The sequence below is a fragment of the Erithacus rubecula genome (genome assembly GCF_903797595.1).
Source record: "Erithacus rubecula genome assembly, chromosome: 2".
NCBI lineage: Eukaryota > Metazoa > Chordata > Aves > Passeriformes > Muscicapidae > Erithacus > Erithacus rubecula.
Genome location: NC_136685.1, coordinates 43,638,328 through 43,663,245, shown reverse-complemented (window position 1 = coordinate 43,663,245; position 24,918 = coordinate 43,638,328). Strand labels below are relative to the sequence as shown.

General features: G+C 35.7%; 1 protein-coding gene across 1 annotated transcript in view; it reads right to left on the bottom strand.

The window, feature by feature from the left end:
- Positions 1-2,009: 2,009 nt before the first annotated feature.
- Positions 2,010-24,918, bottom strand: part of FIG4 (FIG4 phosphoinositide 5-phosphatase) — a 48,488-nt gene continuing 25,579 nt past the window's right edge. Inside the window, exons 15-23 of the mRNA XM_079298695.1 lie at positions 22,722-22,888; positions 21,060-21,198; positions 18,315-18,373; positions 17,577-17,724; positions 16,672-16,755; positions 13,837-14,032; positions 11,287-11,369; positions 8,236-8,325; positions 2,010-2,782 (exon numbers count right to left, since the gene is read on the bottom strand). Of these exons, the coding sequence (XP_079154821.1) occupies positions 2,605-2,782; positions 8,236-8,325; positions 11,287-11,369; positions 13,837-14,032; positions 16,672-16,755; positions 17,577-17,724; positions 18,315-18,373; positions 21,060-21,198; positions 22,722-22,888 (1,144 nt within the window). The 3' untranslated portion in view covers positions 2,010-2,604. The remainder of the gene's footprint in view (positions 2,783-8,235; positions 8,326-11,286; positions 11,370-13,836; positions 14,033-16,671; positions 16,756-17,576; positions 17,725-18,314; positions 18,374-21,059; positions 21,199-22,721; positions 22,889-24,918) is intronic.

Below are 24,918 nucleotides of genomic sequence, written 5' to 3'. Positions count from 1 at the left end.
GAAAAATCAACATATTCCTCAAACATTTCTTCTGTCCATATGGTTTAAAGCTAGAGGTGTTTATTAGCACTTAAGAGTGAAAAAGAGCACCATGCTACTCTTCAGAGCCAACACAGCCCACTCGTTTCAAGTTTATTCTTATTTTATATACTTTTTCTTCTGCTTCTGAAAGGGAAATATATGCATCTATTGAGAACTTCTAACACTCTGGAGAACTGAACATTTTTATCACAAGAATGGGATAAAGTAGGTGGTGCAGAGGCAGCGCCTTGGGAGTCCTTCATCCAGCAGAACTTGTGATGGAGTGTATTTCTGTTTTAAATCATCACTTAGATGCATTAGGCAGCAGGTCCACTCAGACTGTTGAGCTTACTCAGGGTTAAGCTGGGAGTCTTGCTTTGTGCATTGGTCTTTTTTTTTTTCTTTAAACAAGCCTATTGATAGTTGATATTGGCACCGTGCAGGGTTCTGAACAGCTGCTAAGAGTATGCTGATGGTAGATCATGCAAGACAGCACTGAGGTGTTATTCAGCTCTCAGAACTGTAACCCAATCTCCTTTACTCCTCTTCTTTGAGGAGTATCTGAACTGCTGAGGGCTGAACATATTTTCTCCTAGAGCTGTAAAATTGTTACTATCCCTACATTTTGCAACATCATTGATTGCTGAAAAGGGAGTTTCATCTTTTGAGTTATCTGTGGGTAAGTGACACACTTACAAGGGTAACTTATGAATTACCAGTATCTATCAATAACAAAAGTAAGGTCTGTGATAGCCTAGAAAATATTCCATGCAATAGTTTAAGTGCAGTAAGGAAAGTGTGTGTTTATCTCATTTAGACACGAACTCCAGCTCCACATTTTTTCAAAGCAAGCGTTTATTCCTTCTAATTATTTTCATATTGGGCAAAAGAATTCAGTATAGATTTATTTTTTCAGAGGAAAAAAAACCATTGACAATTGCAATGAGGTATTATCTGAAGTGACAATTCATTCTTGCATCTCCTAAAATACAATCATTTGGCTCAAAACAATTAACAAAAGAGAATGGACACCTAAATGCTTTGGTAGCTCAAGGTATCATGTTCTCATTGACTGCATACAAATCCTTCCCTGTGACACACAAACTTGTGTCACAATAGACATTTTTTCCCTTTACCCATGGCATCTTTTCTTATACTGAATTACTGACAGAGGTGCAACTTACTGCATAAAATATTCAAAGATATGCAAACATGTTTGCAGTGAGCAGCCACAAATCTACAGTAGCTGCCTGAAAAGCAATTTACTGTGAACACAAACATGTTCTCCACATCTGTTACATGCAGTTGGCTACATCCCTAAAACAGTCATTCCACTACACCAGAAAATTCTGAAACATGGTCTGTACAAGCTTGTGGAACAAAATGTTTTGTCAAGAATGCTGCTGATACTATCAGTATTCTTCAAGGCAAAGGCCTAGAAAATGTTGGGAATTTTAGCTTGCAATTGCAAATAGTAGGCTTCCTCCCCTCCTTTTTTAATTTTTTTTTTTTAAATTTGAAAAATGTTTTACTCACAAGCCCAAAAGAACCTATTTAGACACCTGCTGCCTCTTTACCTCTTACCCAGTACAGGACATGATGTTCAGTCTTGCCTGACCCACCTACTTCTTCCTCTTGTATGATCACCCCAGCTGATCCAGTCACTTACCAACACCCCTTTCCCTGGAAGCTCTAGGCTTGAACCCCAAGGCATCTCACAGGAGCACAAACACAAGGGATGGGAAGAGTATGCTTCAAAAGGACAATGCCTGTCATACAGAAAAATGGCAGGATGGTTTGGCACTCTCTAGGTGTCCAAACCCAGTAATGTGAAGAGTGTTCCCTCACTTGCAGATGCAGTCATGATGGGGCTCTCCTCAGACTCCTACTAGAAACCTGTGATAATTAGTCATAAGCCATTCTCACCCTGCAGCATGTGGCACAGATTCTGTAGCTACCAGCACCACTGAGATCAATTTTGAAACATATTAGGGTTACAAAGTTTCTTAGTGGTGATGCAAATTTTGATTTTGACATAAGCCACATTTTCACTTTGGCTTAAGAAAGCAGAAAATTGCAAGCAGTCATTCCAGCACTCACTTTGCTAAAAACCTCAAGAAATATCAGAAAATATACTGCTGTAAAAGAAGATTCTTTTCTGTCATGGAAGAAAGAGGAAGAGAACTATTCTCTTCTGATTCTTGTGTACAAATCACTTCAGTTTTATTAGCAAACATAACAATGTAAGAAATTAATATAAAAAAAATCTAAAGATGCCTTATTTTCTTTTCCAAGAATTGCTACATATTCTCCAGTGACTCTGGGTGCTCTGATTATTCACTTAGTCTCTTAGGATACACTTCCAGCTAAAAAGATATTAAATAACCTTTAAAATCAGATATGAAACCACCTTTTTCCCTTAAGTACAATGCAATAAACGAATAACAGTAAAGGATAATAAATAGAAAAGTTAGTAATAAATTCATTACTGAAAAAAAACCAAAACAAAACTAGATTTCCTTTCTGAAATTATTTTTGTGACTTATAAGTACAGAGGATTTGGCAGGAGAACCCAGCTTGGATTTACATGTATCTGTTTCGAATGTACTCTCTGTACATGAGGAAGTCATCTCTTCCCAGGGGCTGCATGTTTCCTCTTCCAGCCTGAATGTGTGCATGGAAAATCTCTATTGATTTCCAATCAGCTCTTGGAGGCTGGACTTCGTAAATATTGTCTTGAGAAAAGGAGGAGATAGGTATTCTGGAAAAAAACAAACAGAATATTTGGAGCTTCAGCTAAAAATTTTCCACACAGAGAGAGGAGTATTTATTTTCTTTGAAATATACAGGAAAGTCAATGAAAGGCCAAGTCCCCAGTAGATCATTCATTTACCTAGATTTTTATCACTACTGCAGACCTGATAAGACCCAGCTTTCCAAGTAGGGTAATTAGGTAAGTTGTCATTAATCCCATTACAGAATACCTTCTCACTTCCCTTTGCCCTGCCCTCATTTCTTCATCCTTCCTCAGACCTGCTACAGTCAGTAAGTACCCCAGCTAAAGTAGATCTATGCCATGCATTACAGCAGATGAAAGAAAGACTTCATTGAGCTATCCACTCAGTAGCAATTATAACAAGTGATTATACTCTGAGCCAACACAGAGAAAGGATTAATTAGGTAAGAAATTTCCATCTAATTATCAGGAAACAGACAATTTATTACAAGCAACAGCACTTAAATACTTTATGAAAATATTTTAAAAATCTTCTTCATCTAACAAATACCATATTTGAATCCTAATATGCACATATTTTTGGGCTCAAAACTTCTCAGGTAAGAAAGTGAAGTGGCAACTTACTGTCACAGCTCACTACTGCATAAAGCAAACAGCCAGCAGCCCAAATGCAATGAAGATTCAGATATTAGCATCATTGCCATATTCTACAGAAGCTGCAGTCATGACTCACTATCTGTGTGCTTTTCAGGATATAAGTTATTTTTATGTGCAGAATCTCCTCTTTTGAAGGTAAAAAACAAGTAAGAACTGGAACACTTAAGCAAAGGGAAAGCCCTTCTATAAATAAAATGCCCTAATAAACTCCTACTTGCATTGTGGGCACAAACTAATGTTTGACACTGTTTCTAAATTAGTATCTCCATTAAAACTGGCAAAACCTCTTGCTCCCTCATTTTGCAGCCTTTTATTTTAGATGTTTATTTTATTTCAAATGTTTCATCGTGACAGTTCATTAGTCTTAAAAAATTACTGGAGTATGTCATATAGGATATACTGTGACTAATATTTCACTACAACTGGAATATGGTATATAAAACAAAAAGGTTTCTAGATTAAAGTAATAATTTTCAATTTTATATTTCAACTTCGAATAGCCATTCATTCATTTGATTACTCTGACTGCAATGATAGAATTACTTATACAAGTTTACTATTGAACTTGAGACAATAAAATCACCGGTCACCCACAGAATTTGGTTGCATACTTTAAAATTTAACTTTTTTTTTCCCTCAACAAATTGATAGTTTTTTCTCATTATCACTTCTAGGTTATTTAGGGTTGGTGTTTTCAGAACTGGTAAAAAACATTAGTCTAGATGCTTTAGAAGTAGATTGCTTTTCAGAGCATCCACAGTTTCTGCACTACTTATTTAACCAGAGTAAAGCATCCAAGCTGAGACTCTAGCAATGGCATTTGACACTAGCACACTGTACTAACTTACCAATGTCACTATCTAACAACAAAAGATGTCACTTACTCAAATAACTGGTCTGTCTGGTCCACTAGCAAGTGGACAATTAAGTAAAAGAGCAAAACAGAGCCATAATACTAAATTGATGCCTTCTCTATTTATTGATTGGTTTCTAAAGATATGACATTTCTGAAGCACTAATGACTGAAAAAATCCTTTCCTTAGGTACAATGGAAGCTGGGCAGCAAAGTGCATTTCATTTTGAGCATTTAATAACTGAACCTCAATTTTCCTCCTACTTGCATCAACATGATAAAAATATATTGAAAGAACCACATGTTCATGCAAGTCAACTTTGATTAATAACCGTGTATTACACTGTCACTATTTGTAGAGTGCTTGTATTATCCAGTCATTTAATTAAAAGTAATTTCTCTAAGATATTCGTGTAAAAATCTATTCTACTTAATAAGTTTAATATCTTACAATGATCATGAAGGAGGGCATGTTATTTATGACTTGGCTATCAGGTTTCCCTAGAGACCTGGAGCTTTATGGCCTCCCAGTGAAAATTACGTAGATATTTACGTCACGAAGGACAGCACTCTTGACACGCAATTTTCAATTATTTACATGCCACTTGTGAGGAGGCTTCCTGGTGTTATGGTGTAACCAAGAGTATCATTGTCTCTATAGTAAAAGATACACTTAAAACCTTCAGCTATAATGAGGATATTCTATGCTTCCAAGGAAAAGTGCATGGTGATGTGGATTAGCTCTCAGACACATAGCGGTCACCAGAAAGCCACTGCATTTGTTTCAGCATTGATTAGTTCTCCTCAAATCTCTGCAGTGTATCTAAAAAGTAAAAAAAATGTACTTTTTCACCTTGTTTGAATCCTAAGCAAATACCCATGTAGGTGATCAGAGGGCTAGAGTATCTCTCCTTCGAAGACAAGCTGACAGAGTTGGGGTTGCTCAGCACAGAAACCAGGAGGCTCCCAGGGAGACCTTATAGCACCTTCCAGTGCCTAAAGGGGGCTGCAAGACAGCTGCAGAGGGACACTTTTTAAGGGGTATGAAGTGATGGGACAAGAGGGAATGGCTTTAAACTGAAAGAAGGCAGGTTTAATTTAGGCAGTAGAAGGAAATCCTTCTCTGTGAGGGCAGTGAGCATTGGAACACACAGAGAAGTTGTGGATGCCCCATCCCTGGCAACGTTCAAGGCCAGGCTGGATGAGGCTTTGAGCAGCCTGGTCTAGTGGAAAGTGTCCCTGTCCATGGCAGGGGGTTGGAACTGGATGGTCTTTAAGAGTCATTCCAACCCAAAGCATTCTGTGACCTGAGCCGAAGCACAAGCACTGGAGACAGCCTGGACCCTGATGTATGCACCAGTCACACTTTGGTACCAGGATGCTTAAGTGTGCCCACACTCTCCTTTTGTGCTACAGGGAATCAAAACACTCAGTTCCCTTTTCAGGAGGGAATAAAGTTTCTTGTACTCCTAGATAAATGTATGAAGTACATTTTAAAAGACTTTGAGAGAGTATTTTTACAACAGCATTATTTATATCATACCAAAATGAATAGTAGGGAATTAGGAACAGGTGTGCTGTGTCAGCCAACAGTAATTACACTACAGTACTTGGAGTCTCTCTTCATACACACTATAATAGATTGTGCTAAAAGTAGTCCAGCTCTGTTTAGCTCTCTCACTTTTTCCTTCATGGAATTTCTAAGAATAAAAAGAAGAATTTCAATATCTTTCCACATCCTCCACTCAAATTCAGTATTATTTCACTGCATCACTCTGGTCCCTGTTCAAGTTCCCATTTTTTATTTATAGTCTATACTTAGAGTTTCTAAATTTAATCCAGAACCTTCTCTTCAGTATTTATACAATTCATATTTAAATTCATAAGTATCACTGCAGCAACATAAGAAATATTTCTTCTTTTGTAGTGGTTTCATGTATTTGATCAAAATGGTCAAGTGTTTAAAATTTTGAAATGTGGGATTATTAAAAAAGATTTTCTTGAGAAGTGGGGAAAAGACAAATAACCTAAGCCTAAATTATATCTCACTGCTGACATGAAACCAAAGTTTTAGACTGAGTACTTCATTTTACTATGAAAAGAACTAGGGTTTGATTGCATTTGTATCATATATGAAGCAATCACTGGAGAATTAAATTTGTCAGATTTTTTTTTTCAATTTAAAAGACATCTAACATCAAATTAATAAAAGTTAGTATAGTTTTTCAATTTCTTCAAGCTCTCCTTGAGAAACAAGTACAAATTGTGCCTTAGTTGCTGTTACTGAAAACCCTCCCTCTCTCCCTAATATTAGGTACACTTTTGTTCACTCTATTTTATCTCTAAAAAGTTAGTATTCTCCAAGGAAATTCCTGATTCAGAGCAGCAATTTAAAATCAGTAAGAGAAAGCTTCCTTGTTTCAGAGTTGAACAACATGCCTTTTAAGAATGGCTACATTTATGACTTTAACTAAAAGAGTTATCTGTCACCATCCAAACAGTATTAAAACATTTTTTAAAAGTTATGGAACAAAACACAGAGAAAAAAATTAAGCTGTCTAGGGATATACTGTAATAAAAAAGAAATTACTAACTCTTAGATACCCTATTTCCTCTCTGATCTGCACAGAGGATGTTTGGTAGAACTGGCAAGGAGAGATCATCTACATGACTTACAAGTAGTGACAGGATGCACAGATTTGTGTGCCCTATGACTTTTACACTTCCACTATTCAAAAACACATGGAAATTACACTTGGGAAAAGAGAAAAATTAACATCTGACTATCCCAAAGCCTCCAGAATTCTGTGTAGAGACTCTCTCATTTCACAGCAGCTCAGCACTGGGAAAAAATTTACATTTAAAGGGGTAAAAAGGAATGATTATCTTCTACACTGTCTTACATGCTGGGAGATATTGCAATTACAAAAAAGAAATCGCCTTCATTCATAGCAAAAATATTATTCTTCCTACAAAATATTTTCTTAATAAACATGTCCATTTAAAACATTCAGGCCTGCTCTCTCATATTGAAAAACAGTTTTACAGTTTGCCAATCTAATTTACTACTTTAATACCCATTAGGCATGTTTTATTATAAAACTACAGGCTCATTTACCTAGAAATGTGGTATCACCACTTTAAATGTAGCTAATACCAAGTGACTAAACACTGCTATTAGACAGTATTGTCTCATAAACAGCATTACATCTGTTTCATGTCATTCTTTCTCAGGCCAAGTGAGACTCACTCATTCTCCCTACTCAGGTATAAATGCTGTGTTCAAGGTTTCCTCACTTCACCAGCACAGAGGGGTGGACAAGAACCACTGCAGGAAACAAAGTGGAAGCTTCTGGAAATCAATGGATTGCAGAAAAGCCTCTGCAGTTGTACAAAGTGGCCAAGCTGTTGGATAAGAAATCATGTACCCCAGCAACAGAAGTAAACAAAATTCTGCCTTGCCTTGGTGAAACTTTAAGCTGCCTACAGGAATATGTCAACTGGGAAGGTAGTATTTGATCATCTAAATTGTAAGACCTGGTTCAATATTAGTATGACATTTAGGTAATAGCATGACCCTTTTTATACACTCGTATTAAGAAGATTCAAATGCAACTGAATGTTTTAAGTGAAGAATATGCAAGAAGAAATTGCCCTCTAAACTCAGTAGATTCTGTAACTTTCTGTTAATTCAGGATTGCTTAGACTTTTGAATACAAACCCCTTGACACCACAAAACTAAAAAAATAAAACAAAAACCAAGACTCCCCAAAAGAACCTAAACAAAAACCAAACCCCTAAAAAACTCCCCAAAAATACTAGTTCTTCATGCAGTGCATTGAATCCCCTTATGCAGCAAAGAAAATGGAAGCGTGACTCTTAAGCAATTTAACATCAAATTCACCTGATCATTTTTCATATCTAATGACAAAAGTAAAATCAGGCTAAAAGGAAAAAGAATACTTACAAATTTATGACCTTATCCAAGGGGCGTTTTGAACAAAATTGCTGGCTGCCCCTGTCTTGTTTATGCTGACTCTGTCCCAGCTGAACAAACCTGTGAAAAGCAGTAGACTGAAGAATAAATCAAAGAAATAATAGAACTATCCCTCAAACAAAAGAAAATGATACTGAGAAATGACATTTTGAGTCATGCTATGCAAGTCACTGATCACTGATGTACTTCTCTGGTCTACAAGAGAGATTTTTAAAACTTCACAGAGGGTGCATTCATGAACTCAGAACCTCCTTTGAAAAAAGATTTGCTTATCAATTGGTGTCACCTAGTATGTCATGGGAAGAAACAGGCAGCCCTCTACAGTCGACTTCCTATGTCTTTCTCAAAGCAATTACTCAGAGGAATAGCCTATGGAAAAATCAGCAAAATACACAAAGTTTCTCAAGTTTCAGATTTAACTTAGTCCTCCACTGAATTCAATCTAGTTTATTTATCTGAAATGCTGTTAGTCCAGATCACTCATTTACAAGCACAACCTTTTGGGACAATTTCTCTGTCTCCAAATATTTGCTGGAAGACACTGCCCATGGAAAATACTGTCATAGCTTTTTTTTCTTGGCAACGTAGTGGAATAAAATCTTCTGAAAAGTAGTTTATCACTAATCTTAGTCACTCATCATAGAAGGAAAAGTCAGACAGTTTCAAATGTAAATATATGCAGCTATCTTGCACTCAATTTGTTCACTCTCCAACACAGCTGTGCCACTGAAAAGACAAGTAAATGTCAGTTGTGATTTACTAGTTTAGTTTTCTGAGGCAGAGGGTTTTTCTTAACAGTGAGCTTCCATTTAGTTTAAGTAGTTTTACTGGTCTACTTCAGGAATATTTACTACATTTTAACAAGCAACTATTACCAGTGCAAAACCAATTGCATGAAAGAGTGTACAGAAGTCAAATGAACAACATGCTCCTAACCAACTTCCTGCAGCTTTTCTTTCTGCTCCATTCAGATTCTATATTGTAGAAACAAAAGCCTCAGAGACAAGCAACATCACCTTGACCATTAAAGGAATAAATACTTACATTACTAAATAAGAGAATTTTAAGTGGAAATCAAGATAATTAAGATCTTCTAGTGCAGGAGCCTGCTATTCAAAAAAAAAAAACACCAAACAAAACAAACAAAAAACCCAAGGCAAACCAATTGCAAAAGTATTTTAATTAATTGCTTCAAATTATTTAATATTTTGAAAGTTACAAGACTTCAATGCACACAAGTGAGTTTTCTGACAAGTTTCAGGAAGATAGCATGCACAGTTGATCTGCAGCATACATCCTCAAATTATTTCCTGTCCCTTCCAAATTCAACCAATCTGTGCTTCTGTGATTTCTGTCTTGATGAGAATTATCTCAGCCATTGGTGAAAACAGGCTGAATAGATCCAAACTACTTTTAATTTGCATTTGAAAGTAGGCTTAATATAGATGCAAAGCAACTTAACCTGAAGTACCTTGAATCTTCAAGACCCTAATCCTAATAATGAAAAAACATGCAAATTGTCCAGCAATGTCATGTGAAGTCAGGATCTTACATCCCCATTTCCCTTATTACAGTAACAGAAAATGGCTTGATGTGAGAAATGTAATCATACTGTGAAAGAAATTGCTGCTATTCTCAAGCGATGTACATTTTGGAAATTATAGATTTTACTGACATTCTTTATTACATAAATCAGCACACCAGACCAGAAATAGCACTGTCTTGTTAGCTAAAAGAGATAAAGAATTTGCAATTTTTTCTATTTTTAAAACCTGCCTTATTGAAGCAAATGAAATAAATGCAAGGTTTGTCTTGTTTTTTTCTTAAAAAGGATATAAATAGGGAGCTTCAAAGCCTCCAAGGGGCTTACAGTTTTAAATTAACAATAGACTGAACATTAGTCCAACCTGAAGAAATTATAAAATTGGAAGTAGCTGTAATTCTGGATGTTAACACAGTTGTTCATCTGCACAGAGAGACTCACAGTAGATACCAGCTCACACTGGGCCATTTTCAGAACCCCAATAACTACCTGCTGTATCAAAGGAATAGTTGTCAAATATGCATCCATCTTCTAGGGTTAAAACAAAAATGAAACAAAGATAGAGGTATAGATGGAAGCAAAAATTTCAGATATAATGAGAAACATCCTTCTTAACCCTATTCAAGTATAGTACCTTCAAATTACTCAGCTTGTAGGAAATAGGTAGAAATGGGAATTTTAAAGAATGAAAGAGTGGAAAAGAAATAGCTACACCTAAAGAAAATGTAAGAGAAAAATAATTTAAAATAAGAAGCAAAAATGCTTTCAGTGGATTAATTAATTAAGTCAGGATGAAACACCACATATCACCAAATTAGATATCGCAGTAAATTAAAATTTCCCTTAAAAATTGAAAAGGCCCCAAATATAACAAGGCAGCTACTGCTATTACACATTAGAAAATAAAAACAAATGCACCCAAAGCCATTTCAATGCATGTCTCAAGTATTCACTTCAATATACACACTTTTTTGTTTTCCTGAGTTGAAGTGTGGATTATTCAGACCCCTTTAGGACATCATGTTAAACAAAAAGACAACTTCTATTATTTCATATGCATTTTTATAGAATAAGTTATTTCATTATGCCTGACCTGAACCAGAGTAATTCAACACTTGAAAAATGCAAACCCCACAGATTACAAAGCTTACAATCATGGAACCATGCCTGTGGAATTTACTTATCAATGGAATATGGAATTCCTATGAATATCTAGGATTATATTAAGTGACAGGTATTTCTTTTGAAGTACCTTTCATTTGATCTAAGCTCCAAATTTTGCTTTCAGAGACATCTGCATAGCTTCCACTGAAATCAGAATTGACAGAGACAACTGAAAATAGTTTGATTTTGAAAGAGATAGCATATATAGGCAAATTTCTTATTTAAATAAGTTTAATCAAAGGCAGCACTTTGACAAAATGCACTTAACTAGCTCAAATTATCCTTTACCAATTACCACTGGAAATTTATCTCACCTTGCATATATTGCAAGATCATCTTCTGAAGGGATATCTGAAAGATTGACTCCATACACATCTTTTGTTGATTGCACTACATTCTGGAACATAAGAAAGATTCAGATTAAGAATACTTTAACAATATCCAAAGAAACCTTGCTCTTAAGAAAGAACTTCATTACAAACCAAAATATAATTTCAGAAGTGCAGAAAAAAACAAATGGGATTCTTACATCCACAGCAATCTTAGATTACACTTTTTTTTTTTTGTAAAATAATCTATTAAAAATATTAATCAACACATTTATTCAGCAAGTAAAGACTTCTTAAAAGATACCATCAGCTAAAGCAACACTTTAGGAGAATAAATTATATTCATAGAAGATAATGGTGCAGTTATTAAATTCTGTTCTGTGTTGAAACTTAATATAGAATAAGTCATATGAGTTCAGAACATGCTCCCACATTTGTTTTCACATTTCCTGCTCTCAATTCTGCAATAATTACAAACCTCAGGTCGAACAAAACTATTTTTATTTTATACATTATGCAGTCATGTCAGTCAACTATAACAAGGAATCCATGTACATGCAATAGTTCACTAACTGTGTCTAGGGATTCAGTTCTAAACTGAGGGGGATTTTCTGACAAGACACATATGACTGTGAGTCAAATAAAAAGACAGTTTTCTCTTAGTTCAAAACAATTCAAAGTCAAAGAACTTCAGAAAGGTATTTCCTGACCAGAAGTATAAATGCATTTCTTATTAACTTCTCAGAGATGTGAACAGAAAGGAACTAGCTTTTTGAATTCCCCAGATAATATGGAATGACATGAAATAACAATGCAAATTATGACTAAAATTCAATGCATGAAAAGGTGCTAATAAGTTGGAATATATTTCTTCATATCATTATTAAAAAGTCAGAATAGCTCACCGAATTTTTAAGCCATTGAAATTCAGTATTTCAAGTCATATTTTGTGTTTACATACATCTTTCATTTAAGCATCTTGAAAATCTAAAAAGATATCTTAGGTCTGAGTGCTGAAATGTGTTCAAAACAGAGGGAAAAAGTGATGTGAAATAAATTATGCAATAGTATGAATCAAAGAATAAAATTTCAACTTGGATGTTTCTTAGAAAAATCTAGAGAGAATATGATTTGTTGGAGATTTGTTGTCTGTTATTCAGACATAATGGAAAACTTTCAGATAAAATACTTTGCATAAACACAAATAAATAAATGTGCTTGTAGGAAGAAGAAACTATTGCAAGCTGAAAATCCATTATCTGAGAACACACAACCCTAGGCTAAAGACTGAATAGAATCAAAAATTGAATCGTGGCAAAAAAAAAAAAAAAAAAAAAAAAAAAAAAGAGGCAGTGTGATTGCCTGTTGCTATCAGCACTACCTTTTATGCTAAGGTCATAAATACTCAATTTTCTTCAGAAGTGATAACACACACAATTCTATAACCATTTAAATTAGCTGTGACTTTAAAAAAATCCAACCCTGCCAGACAACATAGGTATTATCCAGATATCTATAGTGTATGTTAGCATAACCTTTTGCTGAGACACTTTCAATGGTATCCAAAATGGATGTTTGCAAGAAAGAATTTGAAGAACTATCACATGAACTAATAAAATAGATATTTCCATAATTCTTTATATAACTCAATATTTTCATTAAATTAGCACCCAAGGGATTCCAACAAAATGGGAGTTATGGTAGCAAAAAAAGATTAATAGCCTACAACTGAAAACATACATTCTTTCCACCTGACTGGGCAAATGTAATTTATTTCACTATTTTATTCACTGCCATTATCTTCAACCCTAGTAGGAGTAATAGCATAGGACCTGTGTGGTCCATTACCATCCACATTTCTGAAGTTAGTTAATTCTTTTTTAAATGCCACACCACATAATTATGGGACAGCTATTTAAAAGTGTTCCCATAAATCAGGTTGAAACTGAGATAGAATGAACATTAATTTACAGTTAATCGACCTAAGTAAGTGGCATTGTCCAAAAGGAATTGCTTTTGTAATTCCAAGAGGTAGTTCTTAAGACCTTAGGTTCATACTACATGTCTTTCAGGGGGCTAGCTCCAGATTAACTCCCATGGACTAAACGTTGATTAAGTAGGTAGATCAAGTACATTCCTGGAGAAAAGGACTCTCATTTGCATGCTCCAAGGCCACTAATGATGTGTATCAGAGCCTGGTAAGGGACAATAATCAGGGTGAACTACTGAATTAACACACTAACACAGGTGCATTTTACATTATGTAATGACCCAAATTCAAATGCCATAGGTTTCTGACAGTAGTTTTCTTTTTTAAAAATGCTCTTTTCCTTTGTGTTTTACTATTACATGTCAAGAAGAACAGAATAGGTTAACAAGCAGTTGTGCTGCAGTTATGCTAATATCTACACCAAAAAAATACACTGGAGACCTTTGTCACTAAATTTCTCAGTGCTTTACTTCTGGCTGTTCTATAATGCTTTTTAAAGGGAATGTGAATTTTAAGCCTTCTTGCCTAACACAGTAATTTCTTACCTCTGTGATTTTTGTATTGTCTCCTGTATCAGTCACCTTTACTGGAGTTGAACGTTGAGAAACAGCACCTTCATCTTCTTTATCTGTCCCAGAATCATCCTCAGAACTACTTGACACAGCTTCCTCACTTGGGGGTGGAGGAGCACTAGCAGCTGTTTTGCGCTGCAGCACAGCTTCTTCTCTATTATTTTTGTTCCTATTAGGAAAGACAGTGTGCATTTATGAAATCAGCAAGATATTAGCAATGAATATTTAAAATTCCTAATCTTGGTTACAATCTTTCCAGAGAAATAAGTCGTAACCTCTGGTGCAGCTTTTAGCTTATCTTTTAAAATCCCCAATTGACTTCTCTTCTTCAATCTCTTGTTATTCCAGAGCATTTAAAGAAAGTCCAAAGGATTCTGCCAGCTTTTCTCTACCAATTCTCTGATTCTTTACTTAAATCCCTCCTCACAACTGAATAAATAAAAGGGAATAAAAGTTAATTGAGACATAATATCTTTCGTTTTGATCTGGGAAAAAGTTTCACTTTCTGATTAATAACAATATCCTCTCCTCAGCTTCCTTAATCTTGGCTCCAAATCTTAATGGTAATGTCACTTTTTTTTCCTTATCTTCCATACCTCTCTCCTCAATTTAATTCTTTAATTAGCAACATTTCTTGATGGAGTATGTATTTCTCACTCAAGAAATTCTAGTCAATATAAATGCCTTATTTATAAGAAGTGCCATATAAATAAGAAGCCTTTAAGATACACCATATCTATGTAAGCAGATTAACACTGGATTTAACTGTATGCACTCTGAAAGGTACACATTACTTCACCCATCAGAAATCATACCAGACTTATGTGCTCTGCATCCTCTCCTACTGACCACAGAACAGTATTCAGTTGCAATTTCCTCTCAGATGCTATCATAGTATTTCAGGGAAGGCAGTTAATGAATAGACATTAACTAATGAATAGACAGTTTATAGACAAATCCCTGGAAACAGGGTGCAGTGACTGTCCCATGTATCACTGACAGATAGTGTGTGACTCATTCTAAAGGAAGACTGCAGCATGCTAGAGGCTGAGAAGAGCACACAGATTGGTGCAAGTGCTGTTTGGAGATGCATGTCTAGTGCTCTCATCAACATCACTTGAGCCCTAGTGGAGCACACCACAGCTCTTACAAATGCTGCCTCTTGAAACTAATACAGCAGTTTATCACTGTACTGAATTAGCTGCACCTTATATGCTCAAGGAACACATATAAAAAAGTAAGACAGTCCTTCCAACGGTTCTGATCTAAGAGCCTACCCCACCCCCAAGGACATTATTGTATCAGAAGAAATCTTAGAACTGGAAGAAATGCCTTGGGCAAGTTTGATTTCTGACTCAGCAAAACGTGATATTTCCTTGAACTTTTTAGGGAAAAGAAAGGGATTTTCTCCCACTTTTCTAGATGAGGTAAAGGTCCCAAGAAAAGCAATCCTTTCTGAAAGCGGAGGAATGGAGCAAGTAGCCAAGGTAAGAATGTTATCCACACCCCACTCCCACCATGTGCTTAGCCAATATCTAAGCATCCTTGGAACCTGAATGCCTACAGACAAAAAGAGATCATCAAACTTCCTTCAGAAATGTCTTAGATCAAAAGATGATAAAAAATGAGCAAGGCAGAGGTACTGCCTTTTGCAAGGCTAAATAAGGTGGGTGAGGTGCAAGAGTGAAGCCACATTTTATCCTACAATACAGTCTTAGTGATAAGTGATACACAGGGAGTCCTGGAATGTGGCTTTGATGGAGCTGATTCTCTGTCCCACATCAATCCCTAAAAATCACAGCAAAAAGCTTGAATAAAAGTGCCTAAGAAAATTATATAATGGTCAACTATTTAATGAAGTACCTGGAGACAAATTAGTCCAAAATCTGACATTCTACCAAAGCGGAAGAATAAAGCATATTCTCAAAATACTCATAAACTCAAATTCTTAGCAGAGATAAACTGTGTAACAGTTGAACAGTCTTCCTGTTTATTCCCAGGGAATCAGTAGCATGAAATGAGGTTCTAGTGGTGATAAGCCTACTCTACTCTCAACATTTATTGACAATGAGACCCTCAGGATCAAAGCATATGAGACAGTCAAACGTTCTAGTGTTTAACAGAACAGCAAGTTTTTAGAGGAACTTATAATGTTGTGACAGCAAAGTAACTATTGACAAAAGGTTTCCTTAATATGAGCTACCAAAGAGAGAATGAATTCAGTAAGATTCTGCACAGCCCTTGTGGGACACAGGAGTGGAATACATAGAGTAACAAAGCAGGTCCAGGATGCAAAAGCAGCTAAATGAAGCATTCATTTGTCCCAGCAATTGTTGCTGGATTGTTTTATATAATTTCATCCATAAATATTTTAATAACATATTTTATCAAAGACTGTGCTGAAATTGGCATTTATTACTGTTTCAGAATTTATAATTTTTTAAAGGCAACAAGAAAATATGCATTGCTGTCAACTCCAATAGAGAATAGAGTTGCCACTAGGATGAAGAGTTGAAATTTCAATAACTTCTGTATATTACTGATAAAATCTTCTCAGGAATTTAATTTTGAGGAATGAGAGAAAACAGAAAATATTAAACCAGTCGAATTAAGAATTCTTAGTGTCAAATAAAAATCTCAAATTAGATGTGATTTTCAAAGTGTACAGTTCTGCAGTAGAATACCAATGAATTTTTTATTTTCTATGTAACATAGAACATGTTTCACAGACACACACATAAAAGTTTATATTTTCATTTCAATTTCATTACTATTAAGCCAGAACAAAATCTCTGATTTCAGACTTACCCCAACACAGATTTTCCAGTTTCATCAGGTTTACGAACAGTAAATGGACTTGGATCAATTCCCACATTCTTAGGCATAAAATCTCTGCCAAAACAGAAGGAAGATGTGTTCATGAACAAAGTGCAACACAAAAATTTTTTATAATTTCTCAAAGAACCACCTCTAACATCTACCTGTGAACTGAAAAAAAAAAAAATCATAAAGGGATATTAAGTTCTAACTTTACCATTTCAAGTCGATGTATATATGACCTTGCTTTTCAAAAAGCTCTGAGTTGCATTATTTGGTTCCATAAACAGCTGCAAGTATCACCACCTGCCTAAGATCTAAAGCATTCTGCTCCATTCCTGTTCTGAAGAAACTCGGTAACTCAGAGCTTCATACATTGCCTTCAAAATGCTGCCAACACACAAATTGGGTCAAACAGCTACATGAAACATAATCTGCCTGGAAATCTTCAGCCAAACCATGATTCAGATTATGTTCAGAATATCCAGCTGACTGCTGCCAACAAAAAAAAAAAAAACCAAAAACCAAAATATCTGACCAGCTGTGAGAACCAGACGAACTGAAGAAAACAACTGCAAAATGAGAGCTGAACAATGAGAAAAGAGTTTTTTTGGAAGCAGCCTCTGTGATCTGAATCAACAAGGAAAAGTTCACCTCTCAGCCATCAAGTTCCCAGACACTAGGCACTCCATAACAAAAAATAATTGGAAATCTAATTGCTATTTTAACCTATTTTTTTTTTAGAGTAACATTTCCATGTAGCATGTGATTTAGTTTAAAGAACTTTGCTAAATTTGAAATTACATATATTTAACCAAATAAATCAAATCCATATTTAATTCACACTAAATCAACTTCCAGGCAAGGATTTAGAGCCACCAAACATCCCAATATACCGTGTGGAATTGGTCATTGCCAAGCAGAAGGTCTCATCAAAACTGCTCAACTCATATGGCCTAAAAAACTCATTGTGGATATCAATTTCCTCTTCGTATTTGTGGAATTTCTTCACTGTCAACTTGCGTCTGTTTTCAGCACATGTCACTGAGGGGGAAAAAAATGTTTTTATTAGCAATTACTGACTCTTGCAAAAATCTAATTATAAAGTAGCCTGCTCACCTAGCCACAGTACCAGGCAATTTTTTCCTACAATCATATCCCCTCTGAGACAAGGAAATCTGACATGAAGAAGATGCATTGCACATCTTTAATAAATATGCATTATCAACCACTGTAATTTGATTTCATTTCATGATGACAATTCCTAATAAAACATGCTCCACAACACCCCAGAGAAATAAGACACGCTAGCAGCATTGTGTCATCTGCAACAGGAATAGGACTACCAGTACAGACTATAAATATATGCTAATAGACAGAACAAAATAAAAAAAATTACTGAGTGTGCCCTGGCTCATAAACATATGAAGGTCAAGTTTCAGCCACTTAGGTAGCTCTTGCAATCTGCAACTGAAAAATCTCCTTGTGGGGGTGAGGCTGGAGAAGTGTTAAGAAACCATTATGGAAACACTCTTTTTTTCAGATTTGGGATCTAAAACAGTTAAAGAAGCACTTGTAACTAAAAATTCTTTCTCAAGATACTCTGCAAGGCAAGGAGCAAATATAGATCCTACCTTCATCAAAAGGAAGAGGTAAATGCTTTAGCACACCTGTGGTCCACCAGTAAGTATAGCTGTACAGGAAAAACAGAAACACAATTGATATAGGAGATAGGATCTTGTATCCAGCCTATCCAGTTTGAACAGAACATTCACCCATCCATACAGTGCCACTACAGCAGACACTGGATAGAAGATTACAGCAGGTCCCTGTCCAACTACTTTGTTCTCAAATCAAGAAATTTAAACATACAAAACTCAATACAGGTATAGATAGAAGAGTGGTTTTGTTTCACTAAAAAAATATGTTTCAGATGTCTACCTCTACAGCACTGAAAATTGAAGTATTAGTAGATATCAAAAGTATTTATGTATTTCTCTTGTTCTGGCCATTGGAGGGTGGGAGGAGGGGGGAAGACATCCTCTCCCAGATGTTATTCAGATCCCAAAATTCAGGAAAAAGGTATGAAGAAGTGAAAGTCAATGAGAATAAGATTGGATGATTGTCTAAGCAGCTGACTTTTACACAAAGAAATATATTTTGATGTAAAGCTGTCATAAGTCTGAGAGCCACTGGCATATCTAACAGCAAAATTCAAGCTTATTCAGGATTTCTGTAAAACAACAAAGGAAGTCAAGTAACATTCACAAAACAAAGCACGTTTTATCTTTCATTCATGTTTACACATTTTTATTGTCTCTTCTCAAATATACTTTAATTTCTTCTCTGATTTATTCTGATAGCTTCCTCTACTTCATTACATGGAATGAAAACACAATTGTCTTCATTGATTTTTATTTCAAATATGTGCATATTCACAATACTGTGAGGGCTGCAATCAGAGTATTAATGTGGTTATCTGCTTCTCCTGTCAATGTAACCATCTGCAGCAGGCACAATGGGTGTATTCCCACAGCCAGGGATAGGCTTGTTAGTGAGATTTAGGAGATAGCACAGGACAGGCAGGAAAACACACTCCAGTTTCAAGAACTCTGTATATCCTAGATAGTAAGGAATGAGTGTATAGTAAGGAATGCCAGATGGTCCTGTCTCTACTCAAAGTCTCATGCTAGTAAGTTATTTTCTCCAGTGCCTTCAGAAATGATGCAGACACACCCAGTTTTGTTGGCTGCATAAATGATAAGTAACATGGCAACACAAAGTCTCCTTTTCCATATTCACTGCCCTTTCATAAATTACATAGAAGATATGAACCTCATTAAATATCTTCCTCCTGATGAAGAGGCAAATACAACCTAGGAAAAGCACAGACAGTCAAAAGAAGTTTTATTGACAGGAAACACAATCTTCCTTTTCCTATATCCTAGATTTCATTATGAGCATCATTATTTCTTTTGCTGATGTGCCCAAGGAACCTAAAAGAGGCACTACACAGGCAGGAAAAAGTTACACAAAAAACGTGTCCAAACGTTTCATAGAAACAAAAAATTACTTAGAGGAGTCTTTTCACATATTTATTTCACCTATTAAGGAAGGTGTCATTTTATTCACATAATTAAACATTTTGATTGTGTATTATAACTGCTCAGAAGAAATTGTGGTTAGAATGAAAGGTAAAAAATAATTAACAAGTAAATGAAGAGTAGCAACATTGCTTTTTAATATTCCACCTCACTTGAGAACAGTATGTGTGGCAAATAAGAGATGGCTGTTTTATCAGAGTAACAGATGAAAGGGAGACTAGAACATCTGCATACTTGAAATATATCAGCTGAATTAATTTTAGACATACAAAAATGTTCAGAATGAGTAGCTGAGAAAATTAATATTGCATGTTTAATTTATGCCTGAAATAGCACTTGGTTGAATGGCTGATATAAGCTACCTTTAAGAGAAGCCCCAGGAGATAACACAAGAGGACTGAAATTCAGAAAAAGCCATATCATGTGCCAGCTGCTGTGGCAGGTTAGCAGCACGAGCAGCCAACAGGGACTGATCACACTGGTTAAACACTTGCAGTTTTGCCCAGATAAAAATCTAAATGCAGATATTCAGATCTACTATTTGTACTAAAGAGCTTTATGGCTCACAGAATGAATAAAGATAAAACCAGCCAAAATCCTAAGAGATTATAATAGTTGACAAATTGAGTACTGTCCTTTTTGTTAAAACTGATTTTCTTTAAATGCACAGTATTCATAGTCTTCAAAAAATCATTTATCTCTGAAGCTATCAAATTACTTAAAAATTTTTATACTTTATTACCTCTGTATACTATCATGCAACTACAGTGAAATGCAAATGAAGAAAAATAGTCTCCAAAACAGGCTAGACATAGGCAGAAAGGAAGGTAGGAAATCATGGGTTTCTTGGTATGCACGGCTGCAGACTAAGTGCAGTACATAGAAAAATAAATGTTATCCTCAGCACATAATCTCATATTCAACCATTAATAAATCCGACAATGAAAAATTCACCTATTTATTTCTTAATGAAACTGTAGTAACTGTACTTCAGTACAACAGTGAAGCATTTTACACTGAAGGATAGAATTTCATATTAAATTAAACTTTTTAAGTACAACAGGAAAATAACATAAAAAAGCAAATCCTTTGAACCATCAACATTCAGTATTTCTTAATATTCTCTTGAAGGTTTTTTTTTAAGCTTTTGTAAAAACATTAAAAACAGTAAGCAAGTTTTTGACAGACTCACCTAATTACTTGATTAGCAATGTGTATTTTTTAGAATTTATTAGAGCAATACCAAACAGAACAAAAAACAGAACAGCAAAATACCTTGGCCTGGTCTGTGACAGACTGAGGGTGTTCTTGTGATGCAAATAAAAATCAGTGGGAAGTTCCCAGAGATGTGGCTTTCCTTCTGCAGGCTTGAACACTCCCAGAAAGAGATTGATAGAATCTTGCCTGTCCGCATCTGTTAGATAAGAGGCACATTTAACACCAGGAGCACTGCACAGCTCAAGCCCATTCAGACACTGTTTCTCTTTGCTCCTCATAGTGTCTGTGTCCTGTGAGTGCTGCAGGGCCCTCTGGGCTCCAAGCAGCACCCTGGAATTTCATTTACAGCACACCTGCTATGCTGCAGGGCACATGGGGCAGGTACCAATGCTGCCTCTTCCCTTGGCTTCTCCCTGAGGAGCTCAGGCTTGGCAGAAGTCAGACCTCACACTGCAACTCTGTCTCCCACATGTGTGCATGAACCACATGCATGGATTAAGGCATGTTTCAGGAAATATGACAGCCTAAATAACTGAAAAACGACTCAATGAAATTAAACAATATCCATACAACACAGAAGTTTCCAAAAAACATACAAATGATGAATTCTTTGGGATTTTCTTGCCAACACATAGTAAAATTATTCAATTTCACAAACACCTTTTAGTAATTTGGACTTGTTTTTTGTTGGTTTAAATCATCAATTTAGCTTGTCATATTCTAAGCTCCACCAAATTATTACTCGATACATGTCTTACTTTTTCTCATCCATACAACTTAATTAGTAGTAATTATCCTAAGAGTGTTGAGGTCACCAGATGAAAATATTTTCTTAGAAGAGTAGATGATTTTTAGATTCATGTATTTTGAATGACAAATAAAAAATGGTACTTCCACTCCAGCTATGCAAGTTTTGTGAAAAAGAGTAACAGAGGACTGACACAACACTTGTAACACAGTAGCACTTGGTGTTTGCCCTTCTGACATCTTAGACTGTCCTTGGATCATTCCTTTAGATCTTTTCCAAGACTCCTAAACACACGAAACACATCACACATTTTTTTTTTTATTTTGCATAAGATAAGGCTCAGCATTTTTCAAAGAAAAGTTTTCCCTTAGCAATGTTGCCCAGAAGAAAGTAGAACACTCAGTGTTCAACTAATGAGTGATACAAGCTAGCAAAAGAGTAAGTTAATATTTTACAGCTTATTTATCAGGAAAAAAAAGCTTTTTACTTGGTTTTGGAGTTTAATTTTGACTTTTCTACCTCAGACTTAACAGTTTGTAGCTCCTACTTACACAAAACAACCACATGCATTACAGCTTGCTTTGTTTTGAGCTCTCAGAAACATCACAAGAAATACTTCACATGAAGCCTTCTACTCATGTTTAGATTTACCAGTTTCCTTATAATGCTGAAGACATTCTATCCAACATTTTGAAACTCAGTAACACCCATCTGCTCCTTTATTGATCTACAAATGTCACTGACAGATGCATTCACATTTATTTTTTCAATAAAGGGCTGCATGCTACAACATTTATTTATTATATAAATAAATATATAATCAAATCAGAACACCTACTGGAGATGTTACAGAATTATTTGGAAAATATTGTATAGAGGAACTCTGTCATAAGGTCACAGCGTAGATTATGAAAACATCATAACTAAGATGTTTTGTAAACAATGGCTTGAAAGAAAGCACTTAAATTTACCTGAGAAAGCATTACTATAGTATCTTGAGAGTGTTTGCATAATATCTTTGGAATGCTGAGTCCATGGAGCAATCTTTCTGTATGTTTTTACTCTGTGGACAAGCTGAGATCCTCCATACTGCAGAGAAAGTGTGTCCCCATGATCTTCATATAACTCTTCAAATAATCTGAAGAAAAAGAAAAAATGTGTCATCTATCAAACTTCTGAATAGAATTTTTAAAGAGAAAATACAATAAAGTCTTTCTGCAAATGCAATATAATTCCTTCTCCTTTATTCAGATAAATATGTGGAAATTTTAGTCAGACATAATAATTGCTAAGAAGGCTTAAATTTTAAGATTTTTATTTATTTATTATTTATTTATTTATTTATTTATTATAAAAGTAATTTATTACTTTTTAATATAAAATAAGAGGTTCACACAAACAGAGTATGAAGTTCTGTAGATTCAGGAAGAAGACTGTCTTGTCCTACTACTTAATGGGGAGAAAACAAACAATGTATCGTCACTAATCAAGACATGCCCAATACACTAAAAGGGACAGGAGATACCAAGGCTACATTTTCTGTTAAGCACACCAGGAATGAAGTTAGCACAACCTTCCAAAAATCTCTGTAGTTAAAATGATGGCTCAAAGACATATAATGAATAAACTTGACTTGTAAGAAAAGTGTATGGCAGTCAGGCAATATTTACCAGAACTGGAAAATCTTGATGTAAGCAGAAAGCAAAAAGAATTGGCTAAGAATTGACTTGAACAAGGAGAGCTGGCTAAAAAGCAAAAAAGTCCTCTGGCATCAAGAAGCTGACACTATCCAAACTGGGACTAGTCCATATTGCAAAAATTAAACAAGCTTCCTATCAATGACAAAAAGAAAGCAACAGTCTCAGAAAAAGAGGCTACCTTAAGGAGATGGTCCTCAGTCTAAAAGATAAAAGACTGAAAAGTGTTTCTCAGAAATGGAGACTATGGCCTTGCTTGAGCAAGACAAGGATGACAAGGATGATACTTTGCTAAAAAAGACTGGAAGTTTATTTAAGAGGTAAAAAATCCAAAACAGAACTAAACAAGCCCCAACCCCTCCCCAAAACTAAAAATCAAACCAAATCACTAAACCTGTGGGAATGTGCTTCACATCAGCAGAGGAAGACAAAGTAACTCAGGCATCGACATGTAATACTTGCAGAGGACAGAGTGAAAAGGAAAAGAGAGAAAAAAAGAAAAAAAAAAAAAAAGAAGGGCACTTTGGTGCCTTAAAAAAAAAAGACAACAAAAGCATTGCCCTAATAAAGTTTCCAACAAAAGGGACAGTATTGCATATGTAACCTAGCAACCATCTGACTGAAGTTCTCCTGGAAAAAATGTGGATGAAGAACATTTATCTGTGCAGCAAATCAATTTCTGTAAAAACTCAATAGCTGACCAGCAAATCTTCTGTCCAAGGTCAAGTACAATAAGTTCAATTAGGAGGAAACAGCTGCTAAGTAACTTTAAAAAGAACAAAAGAAAACCCCAAACCAACAGACAAAAAAAGCCCCTAAGAAATAACCCCAAACCCACTTGCCTCCACACAAACTGTTCAGAGATCATGACACCATGTTTGAGAATCTCATTTGTTTCTTTGGGTTTGGTGAGTTGGTTTGCTTTTGTTTGACCTGTGGCCCCAGCAGGCTGCACAGCAACTGGTAAAGGCAGCAGGAATTATTTATTCCCAGAGGTAAATGTGTAGCTCCCAGCAGCTGGGACATGGTGGATGAGAGGCACTGCTAGCACATCCATCAAGCCACCAGCAGGTGCTCTTCCTGGCCACAAGGCAGAGGCCAGGAGCCAGCACTTGCACAGTGAACCAACATGCTACAGGTGAGGTGGTTTCTGCAGCACATACCAGCTCCAGGCACCAGGCAGGTGCTGGAAACTAATTGGAAAAAAGAGGAGGAGCTGAAGGTATATCTCAAGTGAAGGGGACTGAAGCCAGGCCACTTGTGGTTTCTGAATACAAGTCAGATCTCTAAAGCTATTATACCACTAGTTATAATCAGCAATGATGCCATAAGTTTCACAGTCACAGCAACAGCTTAAAGAAGTAAAACCACAGCACCTTAAAGACTCCTGCATTAATTTCTGAAGCATGTGTACAAGTTAAGCAGCTTAGTTCATCCTGACCCCCTCAAAGCACTTCAATACAAATGCTGG